Source organism: Eschrichtius robustus, chromosome 19 (assembly GCF_028021215.1).
Source record: "Eschrichtius robustus isolate mEscRob2 chromosome 19, mEscRob2.pri, whole genome shotgun sequence".
NCBI lineage: Eukaryota > Metazoa > Chordata > Mammalia > Artiodactyla > Eschrichtiidae > Eschrichtius > Eschrichtius robustus.
The window spans coordinates 37427603-37451815 of record NC_090842.1 but is presented as its reverse complement, the minus strand read 5'-3'; the positions used below and the strand labels follow the sequence as shown (position 1 = coordinate 37451815).

Below are 24213 nucleotides of genomic sequence, written 5' to 3'. Positions count from 1 at the left end.
CCACAAAAGGCTCCTTTGTGCCCCTTTGCAGTCGATACCCCCAAGCCCAAAGTGGTCACCACTGTTTTTGAACTTCATGTAAACGGTGGTTTGGATTTTGATCCTAATTGGCAGCCTGAGCATGCTGTTGGCATGGGGTGGGGGTAGGTGGGTCATGCCTCACAGCCCCAGGGGATCTGTGGTTAGTGCTGGTCAGGGTTCTGGATTCCTGGGCTGGCAGGTGGTGCCATTTTGGGGTGACCATTCTCTCAAGTTTTGTGGAACCATGTGTAGGCAACAGTGATGAAAGCATAGCAGTCCCAGCTGTAATGGTACATATGACAGTAGAACGTGTAAATCCCAGTAGGGTGGGTAAAGCAGGTATGGGCACCATTTAACTGGTTAGAAGCCAGGGCCTGGAATAATGCTTGATGTGTAAGTAGGTTCTCAGCAAATACTGGGTGGATGAATGGATGAGTGGGTGGGTGGATAGATGAACAGAAGGGCAGATGGGTGGGTGGGTGGGCAGGTGAATGGATGAATGGATGGATGGCAGATGGGCAGACGGCTGGGTGAGTGGGCAGATACGTGGGTAGATGGATGGATGACAGGATGGGTGGATGAAGCCCAGATAGGTAGTTAAGCAGCTTGCCACAGTTCCAGAGCCTAGAGTAGTGAGAATAGGGCCACACTGAGATCTCCCTGACCTCCCCCTCCTCCCCACTCCCGGTTAATTATGTGGATATCACAGACTCTATGCAGCCAGACATCCTGCCTCTAGTCACTGTCTTGCTTGCTGTCTTAACAGGATCTTACAGCGCTAGCCAGGGCGTCAACTGCATCCGTGAAGATGTGGCTGCCTATATCACCAGGAGAGATGGTGGTGTACCTGCAGACCCGGATAACATTTACCTGACCACTGGAGCTAGTGACGGCATTTCCGTACGTGTGAGGGTAGCTTGTTCTTGTCCACCGTTCACCCACGTGAAGAACAGCCGTGCATGTTAGGGCCGCGTGTGTGAGCCCGCTAGCAGGGGGACAGCCTGGGAGGAGAGGTTGGCCTCCCTCTGGTCGCTGCTGTCTGCCCCACCCTGGTAACCTGCTGTCCTTACCTTGTTCAGTCTTCATGAACCTGGGTACCCCGGCAGCCTCAGTTTCCCTCCAGAGTGGCACCAGCAGGTCCAGCTGGGAGGAGTCAGGGGTCACTCGAGGGTGCCCGTCTTCCTGGCGACATCGGCCTTTTCTCTCACTCAGCACATACGGTGTTTCTCCTCTGCGAGGCACTGTGCCAGGTGCTGGGGAGATAAACACGTTTGGCCTCTGCTTACACATCAGTGCTGGATCAGACTGGCGTTAATAGCACATAAATACATGTCAAATCTTAAGCTTTCAGTTTCTCTTCTGGAAGAGGACAAAGTGTTACAGGAGGGAGCAGCAGGGACTCTGACCTGGGGGGCTGGGGAGGGCAGGAAGGTTTCTCCAAGGAAGGCCGAACAGATAGAGATCTGGAAGCTGCGTACCCGTGAACTCAGGAAGGCAGGGGAGAGACGGGTTCGGAGCAGAAGGTCAGCATATGCAGAGGCCTTGAGCTGGAAGGAGGCTGTGTGTCTGGAAACAGAGCGTCAGGGGGCACGAGCACACATGGTGAGGGCCAGTTACGAGCAGTGGGCTGGGAGGCAGGTGGGGCCTTGTTGTCCTAAGAGTCTGGCAGCCACTGAAGGATTTGAAGTAGGCGGAGGGACATAATTAGATTTAGGTTCTTAAGCTTTAAGTGTGGCAGGAGGGGGCATAATAGATGTAAGGGAGTGTTTAGGAGGCAAGAGAAGAGGCGGCTTGGGCTGGGGATCAGCCGTGGAAGAGGTGAAGAGGGGCTGGTATCAAGTGTTCCGTAGCAGAAGGGGCTGAACCCAGGGCCTGAGGAACCTGCAGCCTCCCTTCCCTTCCAGCACCCTGCGCCCGTGCCCAGTCAGCGCTGGGTGCCGTCCACTCACTTTGTTCTCCCTACTCAGGGAGCCTGTCCTGTCTGACCCTTCCTTTAATGGAGTTATCTTTGTCTGTGTCTCTTGACTTCCAAGGCTCCTGTTTTTGTTGTTTGTTAAATGCTTTAGTCCTTTCCTAAAGCCTTTCAAATGCATTAAACTCTTCCTGGAGCCCGGAAGGAAACTGAGGCCCAGAGACCTTAGGTGGTCTGCCTGCTCTAAGTCAGCCTCTTGTGGCATTTGAGATTCTAGTGTTGGACTCAGGCTCCCAACCGTGGCATCTTCCACTGTGTTCTGCCAAGGCCCCTCTATTCCCAGAGAAGCCCAGGTATAGGTAGAGGTTCCAGAGGAGGGTCGGGGGAAGGGTCCTCAGGATTTAGTGAAAGAATCAAGTCATTGCAGTTTTTAATGCAGTGGCATTCTTGCAGCAAGGAGCCGAACCTGAGAAAGGAGCTAAGTCTGTGTGTAAGGTGGGGACTCGCCCAGAAGAGTTTGGGCTTATTAATCCAGTGAATTATTGCCACCTCCACCAGTGCCCCACAGGACTCCCCAGGCCTGGTTTCTCAGGAATCCTATGAACCTAGGGTGCACTCAGCTTTGGAAACAGCCAGGTTGGAGCGCCACCTGGTGGCCATAGCTGGGTATTTTATCCCATTTCAACAATCCCTTGTTCAGGGGTCTGTCCAGCCTTGGGCCACCGACCAGACAGATTCCTGGGCTCCACCCCAGACATACAGAATGAGTTTCAGGGGTGAGGTCAGAATAATTCTGAGACAGGGCCAGTTTGTGGGCTACTGCTTTAAAAGACCTCTTTAAAAAATACTAACAAGTATTGCGTGTTAAACTACATACCATGCACTGTACTGAGAACTTTCAAACATTTTGCTTATTTCTCAGAGCAGACCTCGTCTTACAGATGAGGAAAGTGAGACTCGGGGAAGTTCAGCCACTCCCATGGGGCTGCACTGGAGGCAGGCAGTGGGGTGGCTGGTGAAAGGCGGGGGTTGGGGCCTTCCAGCTTGCCTGCTGCCGGTCAGCCCCCGCGGGTGGGAAGTGGCAGTGGCCTTGCAAGATGTGACTTCTCGGTTGCAGACGATCCTGAAGATCCTGGTCTCCGGGGGTGGCAAGTCACGGACGGGCGTGATGATCCCCATCCCGCAGTACCCCCTCTACTCGGCGGTCATCTCTGAACTCGATGCCATCCAGGTGAACTATTACCTGGATGAGGACAACTGCTGGGCCCTGAACGTGAATGAGCTCCGGCGGGCCGTGCGGGAGGCCAAAGAGCACTGTGACCCCAAGGTGCTGTGCATCATCAACCCCGGGAACCCCACAGGTCTGTGCTTTACTCCCTGGCCAGTTTCTTGGGGAGCAGGGGCAGGGTGGCTGGAGTACTGGATGTCTGGACACTAAAGCTCTAAGAAACAATGAAGTCCTCTTTGCTCCCAGGTTCCCAATCCAACTTCAGATTTGCTAACATAAAGCCATAAAATTTGCCGCAGGCCACCTTAGGAGGTGAGCAAATGCAGGCATTTTCCTGGGCAGGGTTGTATTAAGACCAGTTTTTCTCCTGTTGCATTTGCAAAGAATCCTCTTTTTGAGGGCACGCACAAACCATCACCATTAATCATAGGCCTCGTTTTACCCTTACTCCTACTTGTTTTTCTGAACCAGTTTTCAGATTGCTGGTGTGTGCGTTGTTTTTCTTTGACACAGCGTTACTGTGTACTTTGAGGCCTGAAAAGGCAATGCCATATTAAAAACAAAAGCGAACAAACCAAAAAAACCTGATTCCAGAAGTTGAAAATCACTCCTAATTTTGCGTATTTTTCTTTAAAAAAAAAAAATGCACAGTTCTGCCTGTTTTGATCTTTCCAGGCTGCTGGCTTCATGTGCCCCCGATGCTATTCGGATGCCGAGAACAAGGGCTCCTCTCTCCTCCTTTGTTGAGATAAACTGGGTCAGGGCCAAAGCGTGGTGGAGTTGATTGTGGAATCTGCTTCTTGGGAACCTCAAATGATGCTTCAATCAGCTGAAAGCGCCACTTGAATTCCTGAGTGCAGAAAATGGGTGCAGCTGCCCTCCACCCTGGTTTATTTCCACCAACTGCTTGGGGGAAGGGATGAAGGGTCTAACCATGGTTCAGTAGGAAAATGACAGAGCTGGGTTCTCAATCCTGGTTGCACATTAGAATCACAGAGGGAGCTTTTAAAAATGTCAAAGGCCAGGCTGCACCTCAGAACCTCTGGGGATGGGGCCCCCCCGGCATCAATATTCTATGCAGCTGAGGATGAGAAACACTGCCCTAGGATGATCGTTCTAAAACTTTAGCTTGTTAAGAAGAAAACAAACTGCTGGGCCCCACTTCTAGGTATTCCGATGTAATTAGGCTGGAGTGGGTCTTGACAATTTGCATTTCTAACAAGCCCCCAGGTGACACTGATGCCACTGGGTCCCAAACTTGGAATAGTAGGTCCTACATCTTAGGAAATACTCTGTATACCTAGTTTATATCATAGGGTTGGTAACTTCTTGGCCAGGTGCTTACATAAATCTTCACCTGGCTGTCTGGGGAGAAATAACTGCACTAGAGACTTTCCTGTTTTAGGTCAAAGGTGGGGGAGTCATGTGAGTATATGTTAATATAAGCAGTTTTTTGGGTTTTTTTGGCCATGCTGCACAGCTTGTGGGATCTTAGTTCTCCGACCAGGGATTGAACCCGTGCCCTGAGAGTGAAAGCACTGAGTCCTAACCATTGGACCACCGGGGAATTCCCTCTCTGGGGTCTTAATGGGTGAAAATCAGCTATTGGAAGATGGGGGATGGAAAATAGAAACCTACCTGTGATAACCACGTATCTTGCCTGAACCACACACTGTGACCACTTTGGCTAAAAGGTGTCAAAATGGACTGGATATAAGTGGCTAACAGGGCTCTTTGGGATTCAAGACAGAAACTCATCTTAAGACTTGAAGGGAGCGGATCTGTGAAGTCCAGGGTAAAGCAGCGCACTTGAATCAGCGTCATTGTCATAGGAACCCCAGGCCGTTTCCCAGCTCTGCTCTCCTCTGGGTTGCAATCCTTCTCAGGAAGCATCTGTCCTGGGAGCGGCCTCCAGCAGTTCCAGTCATCGCCCAGCACCTGAGCGCCCTCCGCAGAGAGCCTTGGCCATAGTTTCAGCCAAAGCCGCAGGCCAGACTCTCACTGGCGCACGTTGGCCAACCGGCCCGTGCCTGACCTGGTTAAATCATTGAGGCTGATTGGCTGGGTCTGTATCCCATGTCTCTTGCTGGAGTTTAAAGAGAGGGAGTTCCCCCTAGGACAGCTGAGTGCTGTTGCTCAGAGAAGGGCAGGATGCAGGGCTGGTGCCAGCATCAGGTATCCCCATTCGTTTGTGGGCAATTCCTTTGGCCTGGCCTCTGGCAAGGGGCACTTAGACCCCTCCCCAGCTTTGAGGCCTACAGCAGAGCCACTTCTTTTGTGCGCTGGGCTCGTGTCTCCCCCTGCTGGGCACAGCTGTGCCCTGCCCCTCTAGAGCCTATGTGACTCTCCTCCTGTACCACCGTGTGTGTTTGTCCATCCATTGGCTCAGCAGGCACGTTCTGAGTGACTCCTTCGTCCCAGGCACTGGAGAGAAGTAAGCTCTGTCCTTGTCCTACAGTTTGCATCGCTCATATCACGGGGATTATTTGCGCACAGCAGGTCCCCTCTCCTCTCCTGAGCTGGAGGCTTCCTGAGGTCTGGCCCTGGCTCAGTTCTCTTAACACTCCCCCTGGCATTATGTACACATGGTTTGATGCTCTTGGTGCTCAAACCTTTGCTTGCATCCTAACAGGATACACTTTGTGGGATGGCAGCCCTGGGAGAGAAGACCAGCAGCATTTGTAGGCAGGCTCAGCCCCCTGGATAGGCAGCTCCTGTCTGGGAACAGCAGCTGGCTCCTTGGAGCATCCAGGGCTACTACCCTTCCTAATTCCCAGAGCCGTGAGCTTGCTTCATAGGAAGCCCGGTTGACCCTTTCTTGGCAGGAGATAGGTTGGTCCCTTAGTAAAGGAATTGGTTCATTGCTTAGACAGTTTAAGTCTGAAATCCTGGCTGAATCATACCATGCTCTTATAAGATACATCTCTATATTTTTTTCTAAGACTTATTCTTGTTATTCTTACATGGACAAAAATATAGTTATTTTTATTTTTAACAAGAAGGTAACATACTCTACATATTGGTTTGCATCAAGATATAGATGCATATATAAATAACACATGTGCACATACATACACACATAAATATATACATATATGTAATATCCACAGATGCACATTTATGTATAGTAAAGAAACAGCCTTTTGTGAGAAGTCAGCATGCCTGACTAGTGCTTTCCCAGAGGCTTTGTGAGTACATCAGACAATCCAGTGCCACACTTATAGTGGGCCTCAGGAAATATTGGGAAAAGGTTCATTTCTACCTTGTTGCATTTGTTCCTTTCCCCACCTAAACCCACAGTATTTCCCGTGAACTGATGGGTAAGTATTTTGCTGCTGGCTGGCACTCATTTCTCTAAGATGGATGAAATGTTGGGTCAAGCCCTGAAGGGAGACCCTGGCAGGGACCCTGCGGGGGACCCGGCGGCATCCTCAGAGGGCGCAGCTCCCATGTAGCTGCTGCCGGGAGAAGCCAGAGCTGGCAGGCAGGCTCATTTCATTTAGAGCTTATTCCACAGTATTTACCGGGGCCCTGCTGAGTGCTGGCTTTGAGGGTCAGCACTGAGCCAACAGACCTTGTCCCTGCCTCACCGAGCTTGTGTGGGGAGAAGGTGTAGCCAGTGCAGTTCTCCTGGTGCTGCCGCTGTGGGGTAAGGAGGGGAGTGGGGCTGAATGATTTAACTCCTTCAGTTTAATTTTCCTGTTCTCCATGATGCTTTCATGCCTTCTTGCCCTCCAGCACAGATTAATACAAATATACCCACCCCACACACACACACACACACACCTCCAATAAGAATAACAAGAAAGTTGGGTGTGAAACACTGCTCCCTCCACATGCCCAGCTTAAGTGAGTCAGAGGGACGGGGCTGACCGTCGGGGCTCCCTGGAGGTTGACTGAACCCCCTCCAGTCACAGCAGCTAGGGAGGGTGGTCCCACAGGGTCCCAGGGAACACAGATACCTGAGTGATTCTGGTTGGGGTCCTTACCTAGGGACAATTTAAACAGCATTACAACCTACCTTCTGCTTTTGTTTGGGGACTTTTTAGGTCAGGTGCAGAGCAGAAAGTGCATAGAAGACGTGATTCACTTTGCCTGGGAGGAGAAGCTCTTTCTCCTGGCTGATGAGGTAAGAGCGGCCTTGGCTCTCAGAGGTGAGGGTGCACTTTCTCTTCTGGGAGAGGGAGCCAGGCCTGGTTGTTCTATAGCCAGAGAGAACTTTCTAGGTGTTGGAACAACAAGGTTGAGGATGTTCAGTGTTACACCCTGTGAGACTGTGACCGAAAATCATCCCAACATTGGTTTGGCATCTTGGTTATAAGTTTCAGAAATCTAACCCAAACTACTTTAAACTTGAAAAGTAAAAAGGTGGTAGGGTCTCCGGAGCGGGGCTGGATCCAGGGACTCAAACCATATCTTCCAGCTCCTGTCTTTCCATCCTGCTGCCTTGGCCTCACACCCGGGCCTGCTATCTTCCCAGTCTAGAAAGAGAGCATTTCTTCCTGGTGGTTCCAGCAAAAGTCTCAGAATTGAGCCTCACTGGTGCAGCTCGGGTCAAACACCCATTGCTGAGCCAATTACTGTGGCCCAGTGGTTGTGATATGCAAACTGACCAGGCCCTGGGCACAGGGCAGTGTCTCTGCCCTGTGCCCCCAAACCTGCAGACAGAGCAGGGGAGGCTGTTCCCTGAGGCAAATTGAGGGCCTCTTTCTCAAGCAGGGAGAGTGGGTGCTGGGTGGGCCTAATGCTGTGTCCCGTGAGGAGGGGAGTCTTAATTAACCCCCCACAGCTGCTGCTTCTTGAACCCCAGTTCTGGAGACAAGGCATGCCCATTCTTTTCCTGCAAGGAAAGAAATGAAAGACCCGTCATATCCTGTTTTCATTTCTTCATTGCTGCATGACTTCTAGTTAGTCGCAGCTTCTAACACAGAAGCTTCATTTCTTTGCTCCTCAGCGCCCCCCCCCCGCCCCGCCCCACACACAGAGCACTTACCCACCAAATTGTTGCCGGGATTAATAGCAGATGGACCTAAAATCTTCATTTCTATAGGAGAGAATGGACAGCAGAGCGACTTGGGGCACAAACCTCTTCCCTCGGGGTCTGGGAAGGGAGGCATGGGGCAGGAGGAAGCTCGGCCTGGCTTGTTGAAGGTGGAGCCGGCCTGACCCTCCTGCTGACCCACAGCACTTCAGAGAGCCTCGGTTTCCCTGATGTCCAAACTGGGTCTGGGAAGCTCATCTCCCAGGGCAGATGGGACGCTTGCCTGCGGCGCGCTAGACAGTGCGGGGACAGGGAGGCGCTGCTCGCTCCAGTGTGGGAGCTGCTCGCTCCAGTGTGGGCGCTGCTCGGTCCAGTGTGGGTGCTGCTCGGTCCAGTGTGGGCGCTGCTTGGTCTAGTGTGGGCGCTGCTCGGTCCATTCTGGGGGCTGCTCGGTCTAGTGTGGGCGCTGCTCGGTCCAGTGTGGGCGCTCTTTGGTCTAGTGTGGGCTGCTGGGTCCAGTGTGGAGGCTGCTCGGTCCAGTGTGGGCGCTGCTGGGCCCAGTGTGGAGGCTGCTCGGTCCAGTGTGGGCGCTGTTTGGTCCAGTGTGGGCGCTGCTCGGTCCAGTGTGGGCGCTGCTCGGTCCAGTGTGGGCGCCGACAGCAGTGGTGGACAGAGAGCTGGGTGAGTGCCGTGAAGTGCGGCGGGTACACAGTTAGCACTTCAGGTGCGGAGGTCAGGACAGGTGCATGAACTGCTTTCACCACTCATCTTATTGACGGAAGTGAACATCACACTGCGGGAGGAAACCTGCTTGGGCAGGTGGGGTACTTGATGTCGTCACTGGCACATGAGGCAGAAAGGAGGTCTGGAGACTGGGTGAGGCTCATGTGGGCGAATCCAGTGGGCATCCAGCGCGAGGCCTTCCCTCCTTGCTTGTTCTGGAAGGTTCCCTCAGGCACGTCTGGCTTGGCAGTGGTGTCCGAGGCTGGGCCTCACGGCAGGCTGCCTGGCTGCAGTTTGGCCCGGAGCACCTGTGCCCTCCCCCAGCCGCCGCCTGGGTGGGTCAGGCTTCTGGGGGACTTGCGATGACTGTCTCCATCCCGTCCCCTCCTGCAGGTGTACCAGGACAACGTGTACTCTCCAGACTGCAGATTTCACTCCTTTAAGAAGGTGCTTTACGAGATGGGGCCCGAGTACTCCGGCAACGTGGAGCTCGCCTCCTTCCACTCCACCTCCAAGGGCTACATGGGCGAGTATGTGGGCCCCCACCTCCCTCCCGCTGCCCCTGGGCCTGCTTGGTCCGTGTGCTTCTCCGCCCTGCCCCACCTCAGTCTGCTGGACAGAGACGGCTGCCCTTATCCACCGTCTCTGCTGATCTAAGAAGCAGGAGGAGACAGGCCACACCTCCCCAAAGGGAGCACGGTGGTGTGAGGACAGACCTTGTGCAAGCGCTCGTGTATAATAAGGCTGTGATGAAAATGAAAACAGGACCTCACAGCAGCTTCCAACGCTAGTGTTTTCTGCCAGCCATGTGGCTGTTGCTCTGACATTGAACTCTGAGGGCCAGGGAAGGCAGGTTGAGTGGACAAATGCTGTCAGGCCAGTAGGCCAAGCTCTGTGTGCAGAAGCTCTGTATGCACCCTGCCTTAGCACTGCGTGACCTCTGGGGCCAGAGTCAGCTTCAATCCTGTATTCATTCATTCAGCTAATATTTATTGAGCACCTGCTATGAGTCCCGTACTGATCTCGGCACTGAGGTTACAGCAGTGAGCAAACCACAGCCATCCCTGCCCTCACAGAGTTTTGCTTTAGTGAGGAGAGAGAGGCAATAGACAAACGAATATCACACGTCAAGTGGACAAAAATAATTGGAGAAGAGATGGGAATGCCGAGAGGTGGGGTCTGGTCACTGAGGAGTTGGCTTTTGAGTTAAGACCCACGGGAGGTGGTGTGGGGAGCTACACAGATGTCTGAGGAAAGTGCATTCCAGACAGAGGGAACAGCACGTGCAAAGGCCCTGAGGTGGAAGGAGCAGCTGTTTGAGGAGCGGCAAGGGGACTAGAAAGGAGTGAGAGAGAAAGTGGCAGAAGTCGAGACCACAAAAAGTCATAGGAGGCCAGATCACCCGGGCTACTTAGGTTAATTTTTACTTTTACTCAGAGTGAGATGGGAACCCTTGGAGGGTTTACACAGAGGTGTGACTTCTCCTGACTTATGTTTTACCAGATTCTCTGGTTGCTGTGTGATGGGGGTAGGGACAGAAGTGGGCACTCGAGTCAGAAGGCTGTTATGGTCCAGGGGAGATATCGTGGGCCAGGGTAGAGGTGGGGAGAAGATGTTGAATCTTGGATATGATTGAAGGTGGAGTTGACAGGTGTTGCTTGATGGAAAAGGTGGGTGTGAGGGAGAGAAGTCAAGGATGATTCCCAAGTTTTTTGTTCAAACAGCAGGAAGGATAGAGTTGCCATCAATAGATGAGGATTGCTGTGTGTGAAGCAGGTTTTGGGGTAAAATTAGAAGTTGGTTTTGGATGTGTAGAATTTGCAGATGCCTATTGGATGTCCAGATGGAGATGGATGTGTGAGTCTGCAGCTCAGGGCTGATATCCAGCTGGAGATTAAAGTTTGTGAGATGTCAATGTATGAGTTGTTAGACAGATCTCTGAGCCTAGGTGTCTCACCAGGGGTGAGTATAGATAGAGAAGAGGTCCAGGGACTGGGCCCAGGCCCTCCCTGCTCAGCAGTTAGGGGAGGAGAGGAGGAACCTACAAACTAGACTGAGATGGAAAGGCCAGTGCATTTACAGCTAAGGACATTCATTCCCAGCGTTGTGGGAGTTCTGCTTTATGCCAGGTGTCAGGAGAGGGTCTGGAGGCCAGTGTAACTGTGAAGCTTCAAGAAATATTTTAGCCAGGTCAAGGGAGCTGTCCCCTTGGGATGGTCACCCAACTGTTCTTGGCTATATTTGACGTGGGCAGGGGTTGATTTATGCTGGTCTTTCTGGTCTACCCCAGTAGTGATGCTGACTCCTTGCTAGACTTCATGTGTCGTGTAGCTCTTTTCCTAAACAAATATGTTCTCCATTAACTCATTTTTCAAACTCAAGTGTGTTTGTCACATACCTACCCATCTCTCCATCTGTGTTACTGATGACTGTTTTAACGGTAATACCCCGGATGTCGGTAACCTGAGGTGGTATCCTGTTGCCCTCAGATCCTGATTACCTAGGATCAGACCGATTTGCCCAATTTGGTATTCTGCTCATCAGCAGAGGATAAAGCAGAAAGTTTCTTCTTTCAGCTTTGTTTCAGGAAACGTTTCCGAGATGCCAGAATTTATCTTCACGCGTTGGAAAAGCGAGTTGAGGGATCACATGGGGATCTGTCTCTGCCAGTTAATTCTGCAGCCTGATCCCAAAAGCGTTTTATCGAGTGTCTCATACCAAGTGCTCTGAGGTTGTGTGGGTGTGGTACACATACAGAGGAAGGCAGGAGCTGGTGCCTGCATTTCTGTGCTTATTAGTCTGAATGTTATCAATCACAGTCCAGAAAGTGTGACTGATGGAGCTGATTTCGTTCTGAAAGGTTTTTGTTTTGTTTTGTTTTTTTGTATGATCTCAGCTTATTTTCATGAGATTTGACTGTATATCAGTCAGGATCCTTTTGGAAATAAGTAACAGAAACTCAACTTGAACTGGCCTGCATCAAAGAGGCTTTTTAAAAAATCCATATCAGGGGACTTCCCTGGTGGTCCAGTGGTAAAGAATCTGCCTTACAGGGACTTCCCTGGTGGCACAGTGGTTAAGAATCCACATGCCAGGGCTTCCCTCGTGGCGCAGTGGTTGAGAATCTGCCTGCTAGTGCAGGGGACACGGGTTCGAGTCCTGGTCTGGGAAGATCCCACATGCCGCGGAGCAACTAGGCCCGTGAGCCACAACTACTGAGCCTGTGCGTCTGGGGCCTGTGCTCCGCAACAAGAGAGGCCGCGATAGTGAGAGGCCCACGCACCGCGATGAAGAGTGGCCCCCACTTGCCGCAACTGGAGAAAGCTCTCGCACAGAAACGAAGACCCAACGCAGCCAAAAATAAATAAAAATAAATTAATAAATTAAAAAAAAAAAAAGAAAGAATCCACATGCCAGTGCAGGGGACACGGGTTCGATTCCCTGGTCGGGGAAGATCCCACGTGCCGCGGAGCAACTAAGCCCGTGCGCCACAACTACTGAGTCTGCGCTCTAGAGCCCTCGAGCCACAATACTGAAGCCCGTGCACCGCAACGAAGAGTAGCCCCTGCTCGCTGCAGCTAGAGAAAGCCTGCACGCAGCAACAAACACCCAACACAGCCAAATAAAAAAATAAATAAAAAATAAATAAAATTTTAAAAGTCAAGGAGTAAAGTTGAATCAGGGGGCTTAAAAGTGTCACCAGATCTCTGTTTCTGCTTTCTGGCTTTGTCTTGTTTTCTTTCTCAGCTCTGCTTTCCTTTTTTTTTTTTTTTTTTTTTTTTGCCCGCACCGCGTGGCTTGTGGGATCTTAGTTCCCCGACCAGGAATTGAACCCTAGCCCTCGGCAGTGAAAGTGCCAAGTCCTAACCACTGGACCGCCAGGGAATTCCCTGCTTTGCTTTCCTTTGGGTTGGCTTTGTTTTCAGGGTTCAGAAAGTTCTAGCAAAGTCCTCAGGCTACTGCTCACATGCCCACCCCTCGAACCTGTGCAGGGGGTGCCTGGCCTGAATCACATGCCCCTTTGGAGCAGGGCTAGTGTATAAGTTAAGAGTCAGGCTAAGCTGCTCTAACCAAAAGGCCCCAAAATACAGTGGCTCAAACAAGATGGAAGTGTGTCTCTGTGATAACAGTCCAAAGGCACGGGGAGTCCAGGACTGGCTCTGCCCCATGAGGTCATTCAAAGATGGGCTGCTGGGCTGGCTCTGTCTTCTCAACATGTGGCCAGCACTGAGGCTGCTGTTCTGGCGTGTGCATTTCTCAGGAGGTGGCGAAAAGGAGAGAGGAAGGAGAGAGCACGCTTTTAAGGAATTGATGTGGAATTTACACAGATCACTCCCATTCACTTTCCGCTGGCAAGAACTCGGCCACACCTGGAAACTCAGTGTTGGGCATGGGGATGTTTACAGAAGATTCAGGCCGGCTGGATGCACTTAGTAGCAGTCTCTCTGTGACCGGTGGGTCCCCTCCCCGTCTTCAACCTTTTAGGTGTGGCTACAGAGGAGGCTACATGGAGGTGATCAACCTGCACCCTGAGATCAAGGGCCAGCTGGTAAAGCTGCTCTCAGTGCGTCTGTGCCCGCCAGTGTCTGGGCAGGCTGCCATGGACATCGTTGTGAACCCTCCGGTGCCAGGAGAGGAATCCTTCGAGCAGTTCAGCAGGGTGAGTCAGCTTGTCCCATGGCCTGCCTGCATCACTGGTGCGGCCAGTGTTCACCATGTATTGTCTCAACGGCCAGCCTCTGTCTAGATGGCCTCCCGGGGATGCTTGTTGTTCCGCGTGGTGCCTGACTCACCCCAATGAGGTTAAGTCTCAGGATGCAGCTGGGCTGTATTTGAAGTGGGAGGACTGTTGCATGTGTGTGTGTGGGGAGGGTGCACCCCTTCCTCTTTCTCGCCTGTGAGCACCACGGTTGGGCAGGCGCCCAGAGGGAATGGCCTTGTGTCCTGAGAACACCCTGGGTGGGAGTGGGAGGGGAATGATTCTGTTACTAAACTAAAAGGGGGAAATGGATGAGCATGGCATTGATTCCAGGCCACGGGCCTGCCTGTGGCTTAAGACACAGCTGCAGGCTGTCCTTGCAGCTTGAAGTGATGCAGTCAGACCTTTTTAACTGCAAGTGACAAAAACCCAACTCTAAGTAGTTTAAACAGAAATGGAATTTATTGGTCATATAACCAAGAAGTCAGTTCCCAGCTGTTCTAGATTCACAACCTTTTTTAAAAATTGTGGTAAGATACACAGAACATGCAATTTACCATTTTGATCATTTTTAACTGAACAGTTTAATGCATAAAGTACACTCAAATTGTTGTGCAGCCATTACCACCATCCATCTCCAGAAACTTTTCATCGTCCCAAACTGAAGCTCTGTACCCACTAAACAATAACTCCTCATTTCCCCCTCCCCCCAGCCCCTGGTAACCTCTGTTCTACTCTCTGTGAATATGATTTCTCTAGGTACCTCATATACAGCATTTGTCTTCTTGTGACTTTATTTCAATTAGCATGATGTCTTCAGGGTGTATCCCTGTTGTGGCGTGTGTCAGACTGTGTCTCCTGTTTAAGGCTGAGTGGCATTCCACTGTGTGTACATGCTACGTTTTGCTGATCTGTTCATCCGCAGGCCACAGCTCTTCACCCACACATTCCAGTAGTACTTGCAAAAGCGCTGGGCTGCTTGCTCCAGCTTTGGACACATGTCCAGCTCTGAGCCTGTCACTGATGTGCTTTGCCTGGATCACGTGCCCCAAACACACCACATGGATTGGGGGAAGGGTGGCTCCCCAAAATGAAGTGGTGGGGCTGTCTCCTAGAAGCATGTTCTAGGGTGTTCCATCCAGGCCCAAGTTCATTCAGACCAATGCGCAGGGACCGGTTTTTCTCATTTTCAGGAATGACATCCTGGTACAAGAGTAGAACCCATGACACAGGCTACCTAGGACCTACCTGTGGCCTGTGTGCTCCTGCCCCAGGGCACATGGCAGCCTCATGGGCTGAGCGTCTGTGGAAGAAGTTCCTGCAGAGGGATGTGTGTTTCGCCCACCTCCCCCATTTGCCGTGCTTATGCACACACAAGCTCACCTGCACCAGTCTGCCCCGACGCCCTAGTTTGAAGGGATAGTTTCCAGGGTCTGGAGCCATGATGTCCAGAGATGCTAACTTCTGTGCTTTCTCCGTCTCATCAGGAGAAAGAGTCCGTCTTGGGTAACCTGGCCAAAAAAGCTAAGCTGACAGAAGACCTGTTTAACCAAGTCCCAGGAATTCACTGCAACCCCTTGCAGGGGGCCATGTACGCCTTTCCTCGAATCTTCATCCCTGCCAAAGCCATGGAGGCAGCTCAGGTCAGGGGTGCCAGGTCAGGGCTGGCTCTCTCACTGGGTTCACATGGGACTGCTTCTTGCCATGGGGAGCTAAAGTGTTGGCCCTAGAGGCTCTGAACTTTGTGTATCCGTTGGTCAGATGTACTTAATGTGTAAAGATGACGGGCTCTCAGAGACCCAGCCCTGCAGCATGCTGTGCTGAGGCGGCAGGTGTGAGGCCGCCTCCAGGTGAGCGGTGCGCTGAAGGCAGGTGCCCACGTGTGATGTGATGCATTTAAAACTGAACAGATGCTGGGGAAGCATCAAGAGCTGTCTGTTCCACCTGGCCACAGTACCCTAGAGCAGCGCTTCTCAAACTTGAGTGTGTACATGGATCACCTGGGGTCCTGTTAAAAATGCCGATACTGGTTCAAGAAGTCTTTGGAGGGGCCCAAGATTCTGCATTTCTAGTAAGTTCTCAGGTGGTGCCACAGACCCTGGTTTGAGGATCAAGGGCCAGAGCCGTATCTCTGAAAGTGTCCTCACACCCCCTTACCTCCTCAATACCTTGTTAAACATTCAAAATCTGGCCCCACCCCTCGGCCAATTGAATCAGAATTGCTGGTGTTGGAGCCTGAGAACCTATTTAACAGGTGGCCTGGTTGTGCAAACCGACGTGAGAAGCACCAACAGTAGGGCCCCTGAGAGGCTTATTCCTGAAGGCCCCCTGGGCAGAGACGTCAGGGCCCCGGCTTGGCGTATAGGAGGACACGGCCAATGCTTGTGGAGCTGCTCTGTGGGGGTGGGGTACACAGGCAACAGGCTGGCACTCCCCACTGGAGAGCAGAAGCCCCGCAGCCCATGACTGTCCCAAAGTGGCCTTTGGGTTCTTTGTTCCCGGCCCCAGCTGCCTACAGCACCCAGCATCCTGCCTTGGTTCTCACAGGAAGGGAGGGCAGAAGGGCCCTGCCATGGGAAAGAACCTGCCATCTCAAGTGTACTTGGCTTTGAGATTGTAATGTTTGTACGGTGCAAAACCAGGAATGAATCCTAAGTTCTGTCCCGCTCCCACAGGCCCATAAGATGGCCCCCGACATGTTCTACTGCATGAAGCTCCTGGAGGAGATGGGCATCTGTGTCGTGCCCGGCAGCGGCTTTGGGCAGCGGGAAGGCACCTACCACTTCAGGTACCACTTCCTCTGCACCGGCGGGCTGGTCCCGGGTTTGTCTTGGGAAACTTGGGCTTCTTAACATCAAGGCACCTACAGAGACTGGGATATGTGGAGCCCCTGTCCCCCCATCCCACTCCCATTCTGTCCTGCTGCAGAGATAGCTGAGACCCTGCGCCAGGGACTAAGGAAGACTGTGGGCGACGCCAAGGTCATCTCCTTGACTGCTCTGTCTCCCCTCCACTGCCCCCATCTATCACACGCCATCTGCAGTGTTCCTGTGCTGTGTTTTCTTTTCCTTCCCCTGTCCCTTTTCAACTCCGTGATGGTATCATACAGCATCCAGGAGCTCAGTAGCTTGTCCACTGCACCAAAAGCCTGCTGAGATGTTGCCTCCGAGACGTGGTGAAATTGCTGTGCCGCCTTTCACAGGCATGCGACTCTGCTGGGCGAGCTGGAGCAGCTCAGCCAGGTCCTCCGCTGAGGCCAGCTCTGTTCCAAACAGCACCCTCTCCATGCACGGCACTCTCAGATGTTTCCTGCGGCAGATGCTAAAAAAAGAAATGTCATGGGCTTAGCACCTGGGGCTAAGTCTTGAGTCAGTGAAGGTCGTGGGTAGGGCCCCCCGCCAATGGACAAACATGTGTGGGTGGTGTGGATGGCCTTTCCACCCTTGTTGGGTTCACCTTGGCAATTCACGGCTCATTCAAGAAGTGGTTACTTCTCGAGGGCTGCCCTTAAGGCTGGGAAGCAGGCTGACAGTATTGGAGGGAGGAGTTAGTTACCATGGCAACGTGGGAATTCCTATGCAGGAAAGTTATGACTGGAGGTTCTCACTATGAGACTGATGGTGGAGATGGAAAAGGCCTGTCTAGCAGGAGTGGAGTCTCGCTCTGTAGCCATAGGAAATACCAAGAGTCACACGCTCGAGAAAGCCCTATGCACCTCTCAGTGTTGGGCAGACCTTTTGTGATTATGGGTGGATGTGTTAGTGAGCTGAGGTGCTGCCACCAGCTTATTGCTTTTGTTCACATATATGAGTTGGGTAAAAAAATGTGTGAATGGTGGGAGAAAGTGGTTCAACAAGTGCCAGGTGCTGTCCAGGGCCTGGAGCCATCGCAGTGGACAAGACAGGCCTGTCCCTCCCCACGCAACTTGCCCGCACCTCCTGGTCTCTGCAGCCACAGGTGGACGAGTGACCTGCCAGGTTCACTTCTCTCCCCTTTTCCAGAGCAACTCGTGTCCGACTGACGCTGTTCTCTTTCCTGACAGAATGACCATTCTTCCTCCGGTGGAGAAGCTAAAGACGGTTCTACAGAAGGTGAAGGACTTTCACATAAAGTTCCTGGAGAAGTACGCGTGAGGACTCCTCAGGCCCCAGAGGGAGACCTGGCCCTCAGCCTTCCTCCTGATGCCCACCCAGCCCAGACTGGATTTGCCCCCCCCCCCCCAGCGACTCCGCCTCAGGCCCTACGAAGGCCACTGGTCGCTTTCATCGTCATTTTGCCCCAGGAGACTTCTTTCTCTGTGCCTTGATGTTGGGAACACCTCTCTTCTGAGCAAATGTGAATTGGGGTTGTCTCAGAAGCCCTGTTTTTTGATGCAACCAAAGTAGAGGGGACTTGCTCAGCGTATGTGGTGGTGTTCTCGGAATCTGTTGTTGTTGCTTTTGGAAAAATCTTTTGGGGTTGAAACAATCAGGGTGTGTTGGGTGAGCTGTTTCAGATCTGGAGAAACAAGGTGTCGGGAAATGTATAACTTAACCATGATGAGGACTGGAAATCCCAAACTCACCACCATGATCTGTGAAATAAAACCCTTAGCGGTGTGAAAATCTAGTCCTTCAAACAGGAGAGCCTAGAGTCCACTGGAGGCTCAGAGAGGGCCTGCCCTTCTGAGGCAGCCTGCTCTCAGACAAGAATGGTAGGGGCAGCAGCGCATGGGGCTGGACCGCATGCCAGGCTAGGTGGTGGCGGGCACCGGGGGCTATGGCCAAGGTCAGAGGGTCCTGCGGGGGAGGAGTGGGTGTGAGCCAGGCTCCGATTTGAACCAGGCCTCCACGTGGGAGCACACAGCAGGTAGTGAGGACTCTGCACATACAAGGGCTTTGGGTGAAGGGTTCTCTTGGGCACACTTAGGCTGGGACGCCCACCCAGGGGTCTCCCTGGACTCCAGGGGCACAGGGTTCAGCCCAGCAATATCCCAGTCACGTAGAGGGATTCTGCCCGGTGGCGTGTGGATCCGTCCCACTGTTACCCAACAACCAGTCTCACCCAAGGGCTTGAGTGAGCCTTTAGGTGATAGGAGGGCAAGGAAACACTGAAAATGTCCTAGTGAGGGAGGGGTATCCTTAAGGACATGAAGACAGTTAAACCACACCCCCTTCCCATAGTGTTTGTTGAGTTGTTTCAAGCGGAATTTGGTCCATTTCCTAGCTCTTAATTGGTCAAAGTGCCTGGTAGCGTGGCTGCTGTGTACATGTGATCCGATTCAAAGTTTATAGAAGTATTTTACCTTATATGCAAAGTGTTTTGCCTCCACATCTGCTTCTGGCTCCCCTCCCAGACTCTGCAGACTGTCCTGTAGCATCAGTCATCTCTCGGGGGGGTGGGAGTTGGGGGATCATCCACCAAGTGCGCAGTTTCCCTGGTATGAGCAAACCTGGGTGCAGGGCCCAACCCGTGCTCCCAGAAAGTGGGCACTACGGGTGGCAGCAGGCTTACGCCCTCTTTTCCTACTGTGGGCCTTCCCTGGTGGGCGGTTAGGGAAGCCAAGGCCAGCTCAGGAGTCTGGGGATCCAGCAAGTCCCAAAGTGGAATTGAAGAGACTGGAGAGAAATCTGAAAAGGCTAAAGGAGTGAGCTTTGAAAGCAGCCTCCTGTGCTATAAGTCCCATGCCGGGTCCATGCAGGGGATGCAGTAGGAAACTTCAAACTGTCCTCACCCACTAGCATTACAGTCCCTATGAAGAAAGTAGCCACAATCTCAAATAACAAAGGGAATGTTTGGGGACTTTTTCTTCCTCAAAAATTTGAGAAAATTGCACTTGTGCTTGTTGATGGTATAAAATCCAGGATGTGTCCCAGAGTTGTGAGATTTCTGGTGGAAAGGTTAAATAGTAGAAGCTAGTATATTTTTTATATTTTTGTAACAATTGCTTTTTTCATGGGGGGCGGGATAGGGTTAGTATTTGTAGTTTTAACAAGTCCAGTAGTTTTTTTATGAATCTCTTCAGATTATAAATAACCCCTAAAAACTTTGCAATGTTTACATGATTTTTTTAAAAAGATGTCATATACACTTGGTTTGGTTTTAAAATAAATGAGTAAAAACTTAATAAGGTCAGTTGGTTTAGGAGGTTAACTTCATTCAGGTAGGAACGCTGATCATGATAGATTTGATTTTCTGCAGATTCTGATGTCTTGTTTGGGCACCACCAGGGTAAGTCGTTTGTCATTTGAGGTCGCACTTTAAATCCACACCTGTGAAGTTTTCTGCTGTTCATCTAGATCTGCATGTGGGGATGCTGGGCTATACCTTGTTGGTCCATCACCTTGCACCTTGAGGCCGGACTGGTTGTCCCCATGTTTGTGGATTTGCAGGAAGAGCTGTTTTCCAAAGGTAAAGGTACTTCATGATAAGCTCTGGTGGAAATTTCTGAACAATAAAATGTATGTCCAAAATGGTGACTGTGTTCAACTTGCTTTGTAGTTTAAATCTAAATATCAAGTGGACATCACTCATTGTATATCTTCACTCTTATGTTCATTCTTACGTTCCTAAGTCACAGCTTTTCAGTTTCCATTTCTTCTTAGGTGTCAACTCCAAGGACCCTGGGCTGCTTTTTATTGCTTGAGGTGGGAAAACTTCACGGATTCTTTAAAATAGAATGTTGTTCAAATGAAAACAGACCTTGATTTTCTAGTGGGAGCGAAACAGGAACTAGTAGCCTCTTCACAGGGGGCAGGGGAGGGCAGGCAGGCAGGGAGAGCCAGAGAAGCAGCCCTGAGGCCAGTGGGGAAAAGGGGAGCTGCCTATACAAGGGATTTCATTCATTTCCCTAGCCTTTCCCAGATCCATGTCAATGTTAAAGTGTGGTTCTGGGATTCAGAACTTTATTTTTCACTTAAAACAGAAACGTCTGTCTTTATTAAAGAAAATTTGGAAAATATATTTTTAAAAAAATAGGATTCTTTCAGGTGGAAGACATGGAAACCTACTCAAAGTAGCTTCAACAGAAGAGAATTTATTGTGTCATGTAAGAGGAATTTATTGAAATCCTGGAGGGATGCTGACTTTAGTTTTGATGTGCACTGTTAAGTGCAAAGCCTGCCTGTCTGTCTGTCCAGTTCTACATCGAAAAATCCCACGGAAGGGCTCTGCCTTGGTCCACATGCCCTTCTCTGAACAGTCACTGTGGGCCTTGAGAATAGAGTCCTTTGGCTGGCCCTGTGCATGAGCGGTGGTAGACAAGGGCCTAGAATCGCCAGACCCATCAGGGCCATTGGAGGAGAAGCTGTTCCCCATAGGAATGGGGGCTGGAGGTGGTGCCACACCCACAAACCTCATTTAACCACAGGTGGCTCTTTAGAGAGGGGCTGGGGAAGGAGGTGGTGTGTTCAAGGCAGGTTGAAAGTCATTACTGGTTGATAACCAAGGGGACTGGAGATGCTCTGCACACACACACTGTACACACACACACACACACACACACCCAGAGACATGTGCATCTCCTTGTCTGGGGAGCAAACTTGGTGTAGTTTATTCTACAAAGAGTTTATTAAATGGACAAGGATGGGGAAATACAGTAATTATTCTAGACTATTTTTGGTATAGTGTTTGCTGTAACCACACCTAGAAAGCTTTCCAATGTTTGATTTGAAATCATAAGCCACAGACTTCTAGGGAATGGGGAATCAGAAGCTAATAAGATGTGGTCACTGTTCTCAAAAAGCCTACAGATGGAATGGCCACCAGATGGTTCAGTGCTCAAATCCCATCCACCCAATAGTGCTGGGCTTAAAAGAAGTATGTGGGTGAGGCATAGGAGGGAGGGGCTGATGCTGTACTCTGCCTAGTTGGGGGGGCCTCTACCTACCTCTGCTCTTTCCACAGTGCCTTCTGAGGGCTTCCAGGTATCTTGCTTTTGGCCTTCATCCCGCCACCGAGCCAGGAGGCCCCTCAAGAAAAAGAAAGATGAAACTTACTGCCAGGCACCCACCCAACTCTCTTCCTTAAGAGGACACGTCAGTTAGTTAGAGTTTCCTATTTCATTCTCCCACTTGAAAAAATAAGAGGCACCCACACACCTATGGTCAATCAATCTATGACATAGGGGCAAGAATGTACAATGGAGAAAAGACAGTCACTTCAATAAGTGGTGCAGGGAAAACTGGACAGCTACATGTAAAACAGTGAGATTAGAACATTTCTTCCCTCACGCCATCTACAAAAATAAACCCAAAATGGATTAAAGACCTAAATGGAAGACCCAAAACCATAAAACTCCTAGAAGAGAACGTAGGCAGTACATTCTTTGACATAAATCATAGCAATATTTCTTTGGATCTATCTCTCAAGGCAAAAGAAATAAAAGCAAAAATAAACAAATTGGCCTTAATTAAACTTCAAAATTTTTGCACAGCAAAGGAAACCATTAGCAAAATGAAAAGACAACCTACTGACTGGGAGAAAATATTTGCAAATGACCTGACCGACAAGGGGTTAATATCCAAAATCAGCTCATACAGTTCAAGGTTAAAAAAAAAAAAAAAAAAAAAAAAGCCAATCAAAAAATGGGCAGAGGGTTAGGGAGAAGATGGTGGAATAGTAAGACGCGGAGATCACCTTCCTTCCCACAGATACAGTAGAAATACATCTACACGTGGAACTGCTCCTACAGAACACCCACTGAACGCTGGCAGAAAACGTCCGACCTCCAAAAAGGCAAGAAACTCCCCCCGTACGTGGGTAGGGCAAAAGAAAAAAGAAATAACAGAGACAAAAGAATAGGGACGGCACCTGCACCAGTGGGAGGGAGCTGTGAAGGAGGAAAGATTTCCACGCACTAGGAAGGACCTTCACGGGCAGAGACTGCGGGTGGCAGAGGGGGGAAGCTTCGGAGCCACGGAGGAGAGCGCAGCAACAGGGGTGCGGAGGGCTAAGCGGAGAGACTCCTGCACAGAGGCTCGGCGCCGAACAGCACTCACCAGCCCGAGAGGCTCGTCTGCTCACCCGCCGGGGCGGGCAGGGCTGGGAGCTGAGGCTCGGGCTTCAGTCGGATCCCAGGGAGAGGGCTGGGGTCGGCGGCGTGAACACAGCCTGAAGGGGTTAGTGCACCACAGCTAGCCGGGAGGGAGTCCGGGAAAAAGTCTGCAGCTGCCGAAGAGGCAAGAGACTTTTTCTTCCCTCTTTGTTTCCTGGTGCGCGAGGAGAGGGGATTCAGAGCGCCGCTTAAACGAACTCCAGAGACGGGCGCGAGCCGCGGCTATCAGCGCGGACCCCACAGCAACAGGGGCGCAGAGGAAAAAGCGGAGAGACTCCCGCACAGAGGCTCGGCGCCGAGCAGCACTCACCAGCCCGAGAGGCTTGTCTGCTCACCCGCCAGGGCGGGCGGGCCTGGGAGCTGAGGCTCGGGCTTAGGTCGGATCGCAGGGAGAGGACTGGGGTTGGCGGCGTGAACACAGCCTGAAGGGGTTAGCGCACCACAGCTGGCTGGGAGGGAGACCGGGAAAAAGTCTGCAGCTGCCGAAGAGGCAAGAGACTTTTTCTTGCTTCTTTGTTTCGCGGCGCGCAAGGAGAGGGGATTCAGAGCGCCGCCTAAACGAACTCCAGAGACTGGCGCGAGCCGCGGCTAACAGCGCAGAATCCAGAGACAGGCGCGAGCCGCGGTTATCAGCGCGGACCCCAGAGACGGGCGTGAGACGCTGGGGCTGCTGCTGCCGCCTCCAAAAATCCTGTGTGGGAGCACAGGTCACTCCCCACACCGCCCCTCCCTGGAGCCTGTGCAGCCCGCCACTGCCAGGGTCCCGTGATCCAGGGACAACTTCCCCGGGAGAACGCACTGCGCGCCTCAGGCTGCTGCAACGTCACGCCGGCCTCTGACGCCGCAGGCTCGCCCCGCCTCCTCTATACCCCTCCCTCCCCGCGGCCTGAGTGAGCCAGATCCCCCGAAGCAGCTGCTCCTTTAACCCCGTCCTGTCTGGGCGGGGAACAGACACCCTCAGGCGACCTACATGCAGAGGCGGCTCCAAATCCAAAGCTGAACACCGGGAGCTGTGCGAACAGAGAAGAGAAGGGGAAATCTCTCCCAGTAGCATCAGAAGCAGTGGATTAAAACTCCACAAACAACTTGATGTGCCTGCATCTGTTGAATACCTGAATAGACAACAAATCATCCCAAATTCAGGAGGTGGACTTTGGGAGCAGGATATATTAATTTTTCCCCTTTTCCTTTTTTTGTGAGTGTATATGTATATGCTTCTGGGTGAGATTTTGTCTGTATAGCTTTGCTTTATAATAGCTTTATTTTACTTCACTATATTATAGCCTCTTTCTTTGTTTCTTTCTTTCTATTTTTTCTCCCTTTTACTCTGAGCCGTGTGGACAAAAGGCTCTTGGTGCTCCAGCCAGGCATCAGGGCCGTACCTCTGAGGTGGGAGAGCCAACTTCAGGACACTGGTCCACAAGAGACCTCCCAGCTCCACGTAATACCAAACGGCAAAAATCTCTCAGAGATCTCCATCTCAACATCAAGACCCAGCATCACTCAATGACCAGCAAGCTACAGTGCTGAACACCCTATGCCAAACAACTAGCAAGACAGGAACACAGCCCCATCCATTAGCAGAGAGGCTGCCTAAAATCATAATAAGGCCACA

At 51.5% G+C, this 24213-nt stretch overlaps 1 protein-coding gene across 1 annotated transcript in view; it reads left to right on the top strand.

Moving 5' to 3' along the window:
• The window catches only part of GPT2 (glutamic--pyruvic transaminase 2), a 33576-nt gene extending 13560 nt beyond the window's left edge, over nt 1–20016 (top strand). Inside the window, exons 5-12 of the mRNA XM_068527307.1 lie at nt 788–921; nt 3051–3294; nt 7211–7290; nt 9259–9395; nt 13351–13525; nt 15052–15207; nt 16240–16352; nt 17607–20016. Coding sequence (XP_068383408.1) covers nt 788–921; nt 3051–3294; nt 7211–7290; nt 9259–9395; nt 13351–13525; nt 15052–15207; nt 16240–16352; nt 17607–17697 — 1130 coding nt within the window. The 3' untranslated portion in view covers nt 17698–20016. The remainder of the gene's footprint in view (nt 1–787; nt 922–3050; nt 3295–7210; nt 7291–9258; nt 9396–13350; nt 13526–15051; nt 15208–16239; nt 16353–17606) is intronic.
• Nucleotides 20017–24213: the final 4197 nt, after the last annotated feature.